This window comes from Oncorhynchus gorbuscha, linkage group LG09 (assembly GCF_021184085.1).
Source record: "Oncorhynchus gorbuscha isolate QuinsamMale2020 ecotype Even-year linkage group LG09, OgorEven_v1.0, whole genome shotgun sequence".
NCBI lineage: Eukaryota > Metazoa > Chordata > Actinopteri > Salmoniformes > Salmonidae > Oncorhynchus > Oncorhynchus gorbuscha.
Window position 1 is genome coordinate 5,757,332 of NC_060181.1, and position 13,333 is coordinate 5,770,664.

Genomic DNA, 13,333 nt, shown 5'->3' on the forward strand with positions numbered 1-13,333 from the left:
CGTGTTTTCATTCAGACTACGTTGGGGCTCTGAGCTTGTTTTTATTTAGGCCAGGACTAGGTTTAGTCAGTGTCCGGGAAGACCGGCACTGAATGGACGTTCAGAACTCAAAACAATGATCATTTTGTTTTGTTGTTTTTTCTTGTCTTGATATTCTGCACTGTGCATTGCTAGCGAATTCTAGTATTATTGTTGTGTTTTATTGTTGTGTTGTGTTTTATTGTTGAGTTTTATTGTTGTGTTTTATTGTTGTGTATTATTGTTGTGTTGTGTATTATTGTTGTGTTTTATTGTTGTGTTTTATTGTTGTGTTTTATTGTTGTGTATTATTGTTGTGTTTTATTGTTGTGTATTATTGTTGTGTTGTGTTTTATTGTTGTGTATTATTGTTGTGTTGTGTATTATTGTTGTGTATTATTGTTGTGTTGTGTATTATTGTTGTGTTTTATTGTTGTGTATTATTGTTGTGTTGTGTTTTATTGTTGTGTATTATTGTTGTGTATTATTGTTGTGTTGTGTATTATTGTTGTGTTGTGTATTATTGTTGTGTATTATTGTTGTGTATTATTGTTGTGTTTTATTGTTGTGTATTATTGTTGTGTTGTGTATTATTGTTGTGTTTTATTGTTGTGTTGTGTATTATTGTTGTGTTGTGTATTATTGTTGTGTTTTATTGTTGTGTTGTGTATTATTGTTGTGTTGTGTATTATTGTTGTGTATTATTGTTGTGTTGTGTATTATTGTTGTGTTGTGTATTATTGTTGTGTTTTATTGTTGTGTATTATTGTTGTGTTGTGTATTATTGTTGTGTATTATTGTTGTGTTGTGTATTATTGTTGTGTATTATTGTTGTGTTTTATTGTTGTGTATTATTGTTGTGTTGTGTATTATTGTTGTGTTTTATTGTTGTGTTTTATTGTTGTGTATTATTGTTGTGTTTTATTGTTGTGTATTATTGTTGTGTTTTATTGTTGTGTATTATTGTTGTGTATTATTGTTGTGTATTATTGTTGTGTTGTGTATTATTGTTGTGTATTATTGTTGTGTTGTGTATTATTGTTGTGTCCCCTCCCGCCCCGTGGCTCGACGACTCATTGCGACGACTCATTGCGAGCTCACAGAACAGCGCTCCGGGCAGCCGAGCGAAAATGGAGGAAAACTCGCCTCCCTGCGGACCTGGCATCCTTTCACTCCCTCCTCTCTACATTTTCCTCCTCTGTCTCTGCTGCTAAAGCCATTTTCTACCACTCTAAATTCCAAGCATCTGCCTCTAACCCTAGGAAGCTCTTTGCCACCTTCTCCTCCCTCCTGAATCCTCCCCCCCTTCCCCCCCCTCCTCCCTCTCTGCAGATGACTTCGTCAACCATTTTGAAAAGAAGGTCGACGACATCCGATCCTCGTTTGCTAAGTCAAACGGCACCGCTGGTTCTGCTCACACTGCCCTACCCTGTGCTCTGACCTCTTTCTCCCCTCTCTCTCCAGATGAAATCTCGCGTCTTGTGACGGCCGGCCGCCCAACAACCTGCCCGCTTGACCCTATCCCCTCCTCTCTTCTCCAGACCATTTCCGGAGACCTTCTCCCTTACCTCACCTCGCTCATCAACTCATCCCTGACCGCTGGCTACGTCCCTTCCGTCTTCAAGAGAGCGAGAGTTGCACCCCTTCTGAAAAAACCTACACTCGATCCCTCCGATGTCAACAACTACAGACCAGTATCCCTTCTTTCTTTTCTCTCCAAAACTCTTGAACGTGCCGTCCTTGGCCAGCTCTCCCGCTATCTCTCTCTGAATGACCTTCTTGATCCAAATCAGTCAGGTTTCAAGAATAGTCATTCAACTGAGACTGCTCTTCTCTGTATCACGGATGGCGCTCCGCACTGCTAAAGCTAAATCTCTCTCCTCTGCTCTCATCCTTCTAGACCTATCGGCTGCCTTCGATACTGTGAACCATCAGATCCTCCTCTCCACCCTCTCCGAGTTGGGCATCTCCGGCGCGGCCCACGCTTGGATTGTGTCCTACCTGACAGGTCGATCCTACCAGGTGGCGTGGCGAGAATCTGTCTCCTCACCACGCGCTCTCACCACTGGTGTCCCCCAGGGCTCTGTTCTAGGCCCTCTCCTATTCTCGCTATACACCAAGTCACTTGGCTCTGTCATAACCTCACATGGTCTCTCCTATCATTGCTATGCAGACGACACACAATTAATCTTCTCCTTTCCCCCTTCTGATGACCAGGTGGCGAATCGCATCTCTGCATGTCTGGCAGACATATCAGTGTGGATGACGGATCACCACCTCAAGCTGAACCTCGGCAAGACGGAGCTGCTCTTCCTCCCGGGGAAGGACTGCCCGTTCCATGATCTCGCCATCACGGTTGACAACTACATTGTGTCCTCCTCCCAGAGCGCTAAGAACCTTGGCGTGATCCTGGACAACTCCCTGTCGTTCTCAACTAACATCAAGGCGGTGGCCCGTTCCTGTAGGTTCATGCTCTACAACATCCGCAGAGTACGACCCTGCCTCACACAGGAAGCGGCGCAGGTCCTAATCCAGGCACTTGTCATCTCCCGTCTGGATTACTGCAACTCGCTGTTGGCTGGGCTCCCTGCCTGTGCCATTAAACCCCTACAACTCACCCAGAACGCCGCAGCCCGTCTGGTGTTCAACCTTCCCAAGTTCTCTCACGTCACCCCGCTCCTCCGCTCTCTCCACTGGCTTCCAGTTGAAGCTCGCATCCGCTACAAGACCATGGTGCTTGCCTACGGAGCTGTGAGGGGAACGGCACCTCAGTACCTCCAGGCTCTGATCAGGCCCTACACCCAAACAAGGGCACTGCGTTCATCCACCTCTGGCCTGCTCGCCTCCCTACCACTGAGGAAGTACAGTTCCCGCTCAGCCCAGTCAAAACTGTTCGCTGCTCTGGCCCCCCAATGGTGGAACAAACTCCCTCACGACGCCAGGACAGCGGAGTCAATCACCACCTTCCGGAGACACCTGAAACCCCACCTCTTTAAGGAATACCTAGGATAGGATAAGTAATCCTTCTCACCCCCCTTTAAGATTTAAATGCACTATTGTAAAGTGACTGTTCTACTGGATGTCATAAGGTGAATGCACCAATTTGTAAGTCGCTCTGGATAAGAGCGTCTGCTAAATGACTTAAATGTAATGTAAATGTAATTGTTGTGTATTGTTGTTGTGTATTATTGTTCTGTTGTGTATTATTGTTGTGTTGTGTATTATTGTTGTGTTTTATTGTTGTGTTTTATTGTTGTGTTGTGTATTATTGTTGTGTTTTATTGTTGTGTATTATTGTTGTGTTTTATTGTTGTGTATTATTGTTGTGTATTATTGTTGTGTATTATTGTTGTGTATTATTGTTGTGTATTATTGTTGTGTTGTGTATTATTGTTGTGTTTTATTGTTGTGTATTATTGTTGTGTTGTGTATTATTGTTGTGTATTATTGTTGTGTTGTGTGTTATTGTTGTGTATTATTGTTGTGTTTTATTGTTGTGTATTATTGTTGTGTTGTGTATTATTGTTGTGTTGTGTATTATTGTTGTGTTGTGTTTTATTGTTGTGTATTATTGTTGTGTTTTATTGTTGTGTTTTATTGTTGTGTTGTGTATTATTGTTGTGTTTTATTGTTGTGTATTATTGTTGTGTTTTATTGTTGTGTATTATTGTTGTGTATTATTGTTGTGTTTTATTGTTGTGTATTATTGTTGTGTATTATTGTTGTGTATTATTGTTGTGTTGTGTATTATTGTTGTGTTTTATTGTTGTGTATTATTGTTGTGTATTATTGTTGTGTTGTGTATTATTGTTGTGTATTATTGTTGTGTTTTATTGTTGTGTATTATTGTTGTGTTGTGTATTATTGTTGTGTTGTGTATTATTGTTGTGTTGTGTATTATTGTTGTGTATTATTGTTGTGTTGTGTATTATTGTTGTGTTGTGTTTTATTGTTGTGTATTATTGTTGTGTATTATTGTTGTGTATTATTGTTGTGTTGTGTATTATTGTTGTGTTGTGTATTATTGTTGTGTATTATTGTTGTGTTGTGTATTATTGTTGTGTTGTGTATTATTGTTGTGTTGTGTATTATTGTTGTGTTGTGTATTATTGTTGTGTTTTATTGTTGTGTATTATTGTTGTGTATTATTGTTGTGTATTATTGTTGTGTTGTGTATTATTGTTGTGTTTTATTGTTGTGTATTATTGTTGTGTATTATTGTTGTGTATTATTGTTGTGTATTATTGTTGTGTATTATTGTTGTGTTGTGTATTATTGTTGTGTTGTGTATTACTGTTGTGTTGTGTATTATTGTTGTGTTGTGTATTATTGTTGTGTTTTATTGTTGTGTATTATTGTTGTGTTGTGTTTTATTGTTGTGTTTTATTGTTGTGTATTATTGTTGTGTATTATTGTTGTGTATTATTGTTGTGTTTTATTGTTGTGTATTATTGCTGTGTGTTTTATTGTTGGCCTTGTTCTGTTATAATCTCTACCCGGCACAGCCAGAAGAGGACTGGCCACCCCACATAGCCTGGTTCCTCTCTAGGTTTCTTCCTAGGTTTTGGCCTTTCTAGGGAGTTTTTCCTAGCCACCGTGCTTCTACACCTGCATTGCTTGCTGTTTGGGGTTTTAGGCTGGGTTTCTGTACAGCACTTTGAGATATCAGCTGATGTACGAAGGGCTATATAAATACATTTGATTTGATTGTTGTGTATTATTGTCGTTGTGTATTATTGATTATTGTTGTTGTGTATTGTTGTTGTGTATTATTGTTGTGTTGTGTTTTATTGTTGTGTATTATTGTCGTTGTGTATTATTGATTATTGTTGTTGTGTATTGTTGTTGTGTATTATTGTTGTGTTGTGTTTTATTGTTGTGTATTATTGTCGTTGTGTATTATTGATTATTGTTGTTGTGTATTGTTGTTGTGTATTATTGATTATTGTTGTTGTGTATTGTTGTTGTGTATTATTGATTATTGTTGTTGTGTATTATTGATTATTGTTGTTGTGTATTATTGATTATTGTCGTTGTGTATTATTGATTATTGTTGTGTATTATTGATTATTGTTGTTGTGTATTATTGATTATTGTTGTTGTGTATTATTGATTATTGTTGTTGTGTATTATTGATTATTGTCGTTGTGTATTATTGTTGTTGTGTATTATTGTTGTTGTGTATTATTGTTGTTGTGTATTGTTGTTGTGTATTATTGATTATTGTTGTTGTGTATTGTTGTTGTGTATTATTGATTATTGTTGTTGTGTATTATTGATTATTGTTGTTGTGTATTATTGATTATTGTTGTTGTGTATTATTGATTATTGTCGTTGTGTATTATTGATTATTGTCGTTGTGTATTATTGTTGTTGTGTATTATTGTTGTTGTGTATTATTGATTATTGTTGTTGTGTATTATTGTTGTGTATTATTGATTATTGTTGTGTCTTGTATTATTGTTGTTGTGTATTATTGATTATTGTTGTTGTGTATTATTGTTGTTGTGTATTATTGATTATTGTTGTTGTGTATTATTGTTGTTGTGTATTATTGATTATTGTTGTGTCTTGTATTATTGTTGTTGTGTATTATTGATTATTGTTGTTGTGTATTATTGTTGTTGTGTATTATTGATTATTGTTGTTGTGTATTATTGTTGTTGTGTATTATTGATTATTGTTGTGTCTTGTATTATTGTTGTTGTGTATTATTGATTATTGTTGTTGTGTATTATTGTTGTTGTGTATTGTTGTTGTTGTGTATTATTGATTATTGTTGTTGTGTATTATTGATTATTGTTGTTGTGTATTATTGTTGTTGTGTATTGTTGTTGTTGTGTATTATTGATTATTGTTGTTGTGTATTATTGATTATTGTCGTTGTGTATTATTGATTATTGTCGTTGTGTATTATTGATTATTGTCGTTGTGTATTATTGTTGTTGTGTATTATTGATTATTGTCGTTGTGTATTATTGATTATTGTCGTTGTGTATTATTGATTATTGTCGTTGTGTATTATTGATTATTGTCGTTGTGTATTATTGTTGTTGTGTATTATTGATTATTGTTGTTGTGTATTATTGTTGTTGTGTATTATTGATTATTGTTGTTGTGTATTATTGATTATTGTCGTTGTGTATTATTGTTGTTGTGTATTATTGATTATTGTTGTGTATTATTGATTATTGTTGTTGTGTATTATTGATTATTGTTGTTGTGTATTATTGATTATTGTCGTTGTGTATTATTGATTATTGTCGTTGTGTATTATTGATTATTGTTGTTGTGTATTATTGTTGTTGTGTATTGTTGTTGTTGTGTATTATTGATTATTGTCGTTGTGTATTATTGATTATTGTCATTGTGTATTATTGTTGTTGTGTATTGTTGTTGTGTATTATTGATTATTGTTGTTGTGTATTATTGTTGTGTATTATTGATTATTGTCGTCGTGTATTATTGTTATGTATTATTGATTATTGTTGTTGTGAATTATTGTTGTGTATTATTGTTGTGTATTATTGTTGTGTATTATTGTTGTGTATTATTGTTGTGTATTATTGTTGTTGTGTATTATTGTTATGTATTATTGATTATTGTTGTTGTGAATTATTGATTAATCTTGTGTCGTGTATTATTGTTGGGCAAATGGTTAAACCTGATAAACAGTTCGTACTCGACCTACCTCCATCTCAACCTTACTGGCTCTGTGTGTTGTCCCATACAGAAACATCTTGGCCCTGCTGAATGCTTTCAACCTTGCTGAGGGCAACATCACAGAAGGCAACTATGCAGAATCCCTACAGAATCTAAACGGCACCTTCCCAGAGACCATTCAGAGTCTGGACCTCAAAACCTGCGACTTGCAAACTTTCCTCAGTCAGGTATAGAAACGTCAAACTTTCCCTCAGTCAGGTATTGAAATGTCAAACTTTCCCTCAGTCAGGTATTGAAATGTCAAACTTTCCCTCAGTCAGGTATTGAAATGTCAAACTTTCCCTCAGTCAGGTATTGAAATGTCAAACTTTCCCTCAGTCAGGTATTGAAATGTCAAACTTTCCCTCAGTCAGGTATTGAAATGTCAAACTTTCCCTCAGTCAGGTATTGAAATGTCAAACTTTCCCTCAGTCAGGTATAGAAACGTCAAACTTTCCCACAGTCAGGTATTGAAATGTCAAACTTTCCCTCAGTCAGGTATAGAAACGTCAAACTTTCCCTCAGTCAGGTATTGAAATGTCAAACTTTCCCTCAGTCAGGTATAGAAACGTCAAACTTTCCCTCAGTCAGGTATTGAAATGTCAAACTTTCCCTCAGTCAGGTATTGAAATGTCAAACTTTCCCTCAGTCAGGTATTGAAATTGCAAACTTTCTCAGTGATACATGGAACGGTCACCAGAAATCAAAAGCCTTTCACCCCATTTCAATTGCAGACATGTTAGTCATGGCACATTTGGTGCCAACGTGGAGAATAGTATGCCAAACTCTTTAACTGTTTATCTATGGATCTAGTTTTAATCATGTCTTTCCTGATGATGAGTCATTGTCTTCCAATAGGGTGTGGAGGGAACTGGTCTGGCCTTTATCGTGTTCACAGAGGCCATCACCAAGATGCCTTTCTCTCCTCTCTGGTCCATCCTGTTCTTCATCATGCTCTTCTGTCTGGGACTGTCCACCATGTTTGGCAGCATAGAAGGAACGGTGGTGCCCCTTCAGGATCTCAACATCTTCCCTAAACGGTGGCCTAAGGAGGCGATCACTGGTAAATAACTTTGCTGAAATCAATTGAGACCCCTGGGATATCAATGGACGCATGGCGCAATATACATTTCCAATGCAGGGGTCTCCGTCTCCTGTCCTGGTGAGCTTAGTGCTGGGCTGGAACAAACACCTGCACATGCAGTAGCTCTCCAGGACTAAAGATGAAGACCACTGGTCAAATGTTCCTTGAAGAAATAACTCAGTATTTGTGTCTTCTGTTTCAGGTATTGTCTGTCTGGTGTCATTCATCATTGCCCTGATATTTGCTCAGAGTTCTGGTAACTACTGGCTGGCTCTGTTCGACAGCTTTGCCGGCTCCATCCCTCTCCTAGTCATCGCCTTCTGTGAGATGATAGCTGTGGTCTACATCTATGGCATAGACAGGTGAGTGTTCACCTCCTCTTCCTCCCCGATCCAACCCAAATTTTTGAGGCATTAGCCAACACAGAAATAAATCCAAGTAGCTGTGCATTTTGGCAATAGCTAACTAACTAATGTTTGTCCATCTTAATGATGCCAAAGTTGGTAGCCTCATTAACCCAGCCTGATCTTGCAAGCTCATGTTCTGTTCCACTTCTCTTGATACGTAAAGTGAAACAAAATGTGAGATTCCAAGATAAGGCTGGTTTAACGAGGCTACAAAGTTGGCATGTAAATGTAGTAACCAAAGGTTAATGCTGCACCTAATTGCTTGTGTTCCCGATGAGTATCAAACAGTGATCAGTTCAAGAGAGTTCTAAAACGGATCAGTTCAAGATAGTTATTAAACTGATCAGTTCAATAGAGGTCTGAAACTGATGCATATGTTTTGTCTCTCCTCGTCCCCAATAAAGCCTCCCCCCAGCCTCTCCAATGTGCATTTGTCTGTTTCAGAGTGGTTGAGTACAGCAGGAGACAAATGTCCTTCTTCCATGAAGTTAATTAAGTCTTATTCTACAGGTTTAACAAGGACATAGAGTTCATGATTGGTCACAAGCCCAACCTGTTCTGGCAGGTGACCTGGAGGTTCGTCAGCCCTTTAATCGTCTTAGTAATCTTCGTCTTCTACTTCGTCACCAAAGTCAGCTCCAACGTCACCTACATCGCCTGGAATCCAAACTCGGTAATGTTTCTCCACTACGTTCAAATCTGGTTGCCGTATTGAAAAAGCGTCTGAGAGTAGGATTACTGATCAGTGATCAGTTTTACCTTTTGAGATCACAACAAACACGATAACATGGGCAGGAAGGAGCTGATCCTAGATCTGCACTCCTACTCTGAGAAGTTCTAATCCCTCGCAGATGATAACCTAGTGTGTAACCGAACACCAGGTGTTGCTAAACTACGCCACCCCTTGGTTTGAAACAGGAGTCGAGGGGGAACTAAACTGACTACCTGTCACATATAGTAGTCAGTTTTGTCTTTCTAGATATGAATAATTATAACTGATAGCATTTACTGTATATAGTGCTTTTCCATATGTCAAACCGTTGTAAGAGGAGAAGCTCCCCTCATCCAACACCAACGTGTGGCAGGCTAGAGCGTCCTTCTCCCAGACTTATTTCTCATCTCTGTGACCTGCAGGACGACTTCCCCACTCTGGAGGTGTTGGAGTATCCTGCTTGGATTTACGTCATCATCTTTATCCTGGCAGGAGTCCCCAGTCTGGTGGTGCCAGGCACGGCCATATTCAAACTCATACGGAGGTGTTGCAGCAACAGAAATGTCTACGGGGCAGAAGTCGACACGGTCTCTGCCAAAGTTCAGATGTTTAGTACGAAAACGTCGTAGAATTACCACACAGCCAACATCATATGGGACAACGCTACACTGGAGAATAAAACACGTAGAGTAAACATCCAAAATGATCGGTCCAGCAAAAAAATAAACACAAAAAAAAGAAGAAGTTTGAGGTCAATTCCGTTTTAATTCAGTCAATACAGTAAGTTTAAGAATTGAAAACAATTCTATTTCAGGGCAGCTGAATTTACCGAATTAAAATGGGATCGATCCCTTTTTTTTGGTTTTGATGCAAAGGAACCGTTTTAAAAACATCCAGCTATATATCTGAAATTGTCTGCGATGTCTCTTGGTCATTTCCACAAAGACCACAGCAGTGCAATGACACTGTTAGTTGTATTTATCTATGTGATCACCTGTCATTTACACTGGTATTTCTGTTAGACGGTTTTTGATTTGTTTTGTTTTGGGTTTCGGGTGCAACGAAACACCAACATACCATCAGGTTATTGTAGAATTGTCTTATTTTTTACATTCTGGAATGACATGTTCTTATGAATTCTGGTGCAGAATGTACAGATTAATTAATGTGAATATAAAGTGTTATTATAATAGATTATCAAAACATTTAGAAAAAAAATATTGGCACATTGTGTTTTTCTATGCTATTTTAACATATTAACCAATTGTAACGTCGTCTGGGGAAAGAGAGGAGGACCAAGTTGCAGCGTGGTAAGCGTTCATTATTTTAACAAAACAACAAAAACCACAAACGAACAGTCCTGTAAGGTGATGAAAAACACTAAACGGAAAAATAATCACCCACAACTAAAATGGGGAAAACAGGCTACCTAAGTATGATTCTCAATCAGAAACAACAAAATTGACAACGGCCTCTGATTGAGAACCATACCAGGCCAAACACAGAAATACATAATGGAAAAAAATAACATAGACTACCCACCCCAACTCACGCCCTGAACAAACTAACACAAAGACATAATAAAGGAACTAAGGTCAGAACGTGACAGCCATGATATCAGGCCACACCCGGCCATGATTACAGACACCTGTGTGTGTCCTTTGACACGACATAAACTAATGATCCAGCAGTGTTTGTCACTACACCCTGACGAAGACAGCTTGTCTGTCCCAAACGTTGGATATTAGGTTATTAATATTACTGCATCTGGGGGTCTCTCCATTCATTTATCAAGTGAAATACATGATTTGCCTATGTTTCGTTACGTTCTAAATGAACCTATTAAAACTCACGGATGCTTCCAAAAGCTCAAACCAAGTTCATTCCCCCAGTTGGGATCGATACAGCTGCATAAAGACAAAGAACATATTCACACAAGCACTGATATTTAACCCTTTCCCCAATGCTGAGCCCTTCCTTACACATCTGAACAGCCAATACACCTCTGTTGCTGTCCAGAAGATGAGTGATATCTGTTCTTCCTCACTTCATCTGACCTGACCTCTGCCCCAAATTCCTCACTCCTCCCCAAATCACGGCTGTCATGTTGACTTGTACCAGGACTACGTCTGTTCTCCTCCCAGAGGATCCCTGAAGACTAACATTAACAAATTCGGACAGAGTGTAAACGTTATACATTCCCCTCTCTCCCTCAGTGACATGAATAAGTATATTTCGAAGGATGTGTGAGTTTTTTTGTCTGAATGGTATGCAGGACGTCATTGGAGCAGTATATTGCATTGGAGCTGTATATTGCATTGGAGCTGTATATTGCATTGGAGCTGTATATTGCATTGGAGCTGTATGTTGCATTGGAGCTGTATATTGCATTGGAGCAGTGTATTGCATTGGAGCAGTGTATTGCATTGGAGCTGTATATTGCATGGCATGCCACACAATACCAGTACATGTAGTGGATACATTGTATCATCAAAATATATAAACTAGAACAGTGGTTCCCAACTCCAGTCCCCCAGTACCCCCCAACTCCAGTCCTCCAGTACCCCCCAACTCCAGTCCTCCAGTACCCCCCAACAGTACACATTTTCGTTGTGGCCCTGGACAAACATACCTGATTCAACTCATTGAGGACCTGATGATTATATGGTAAGTTGAATCAGGTGTGTTTGTGTACTGTTGGGAGGACTGGAGGACTGGAGTTTGGAACCACAGCACTAGAATACTAGTTATATGCATCTGTACATGGTGCTGCAGACAGCCACAGAACACAGGTTATGTAACCAACAAACCACGTCAGCCCTACGTCTTCCTGTTTATGGGAATTGTTCAAATTTACATGTCAGCACTACGTCTTCCTGTTTATGGGAATTGTTCAAAGGTACACATTAGCCGTACTTCTTTTGGTTTAATCAAATCAAATCAAATGTTAATTGTCACACTTCGTAAACAACATGTGTAGACTAAAGGGCCCTTCACAACAATACAGAAGACAATGCAAAAATTACAATACTAATAAGACAAAAAATGTAACACAAGGAATAAATACATCTATGATCGCAATGAGTAATGATAGCTCGGCTATATATAACAGGAAGTACCAGTACTGAGGTAATAACATGGCTATATACAGGAAGTACCAGTACTGAGGTAATAACATGGCTATATACAGGAAGTACCAGTACTGAGGTAATAACATGGCTATATACAGGAAGTACCAGTACTGAGGTAATAACATGGCTATATACAGGAAGTACCAGTACTGAGGTAATAACATGGCTATATACAGGAAGTACCAGTACTGAGGTAATAACATGGCTATATACAGGAAGTACCAGTACTGAGGTAATAATATACAGGAAGTGTACTGCTATATACAGGAAGTACCAGTACTGAGGTAATAACATGGCTATATACAGGAAGTACCAGTACTGAGGTAATAACATGGCTATATACAGGAAGTACCAGTACTGAGGTAATAACATGGCTATATACAGGAAGTACCAGTAGTGAGTCGATGAGCAGGGGTATGAGGTAATAACATGGCTATATACAGGAAGTACCAGTACTGAGTCAATGAGCAGGGGTACAAGGTAATAACATGGCTATATACAGGAAGTACCAGTACTGAGTCGATAGGCAGGGGTACGAGGTAATAACATGGCTATATACAGGAAGTACCAGTACTGAGTCAATGAGCAGGGGTACAAGGTAATAACATGGCTGTATACAGGAAGTACCAGTACTGAGTCGATAGGCAGGGGTACGAGGTAATAACATGGCTATATACAGGAAGTACCAGTACTGAGTAGATGTGTAGGGGTACGAGGTAATAACATGGCTATATACAGGAAGTACCAGTACTGAGGTAATAACATGGCTATATACAGGAAGTACCAGTACTGAGTCGATAGGCAGGGGTACGAGGTAATAACATGGCTATATACAGGAAGTACCAGTACTGAGTCGATAGGCAGGGGTACGAGGTAATAACATGGCTATATACAGGAAGTACCAGTACTGAGGTAATAACATGGCTATATACAGGAAGTACCAGTACTGAGTCGATGAGCAGGGGTACGAGGTAATAACATGGCTATATACAGGAAGTACCAGTACTGAGGTAATAACATGGCTATATACAGGAAGTACCAGTACTGAGTCGATAGGCAGGGGTACAAGGTAATAACATGGCTATATACAGGAAGTACCAGTACTGAGTCGATAGGCAGGGGTACGAGGTAATAACATGGCTATATACAGGAAGTACCAGTACTGAGTCAATGAGCAGGGGTACGAGGTAATAACATGGCTATATACAGGAAGTACCAGTACTGAGTCGATAGGCAGGGGTACGAGGTAATAACATGGCTATATACAGGAAGTACCAGT

At 38.7% G+C, this 13,333-nt stretch overlaps 1 protein-coding gene across 1 annotated transcript in view; it reads left to right on the forward strand.

Moving 5' to 3' along the window:
• The window catches only part of LOC124043132 (sodium-dependent neutral amino acid transporter B(0)AT1-like), a 46,290-nt gene extending 36,162 nt beyond the window's left edge, over positions 1-10,128 (forward strand). Inside the window, exons 8-12 of the mRNA XM_046361357.1 lie at positions 6,752-6,908; positions 7,579-7,783; positions 8,007-8,166; positions 8,722-8,884; positions 9,346-10,128. Of these exons, the coding sequence (XP_046217313.1) occupies positions 6,752-6,908; positions 7,579-7,783; positions 8,007-8,166; positions 8,722-8,884; positions 9,346-9,552 (892 nt within the window). The 3' untranslated portion in view covers positions 9,553-10,128. The remainder of the gene's footprint in view (positions 1-6,751; positions 6,909-7,578; positions 7,784-8,006; positions 8,167-8,721; positions 8,885-9,345) is intronic.
• The last annotated feature ends 3,205 nt before the right edge of the window (positions 10,129-13,333 follow it).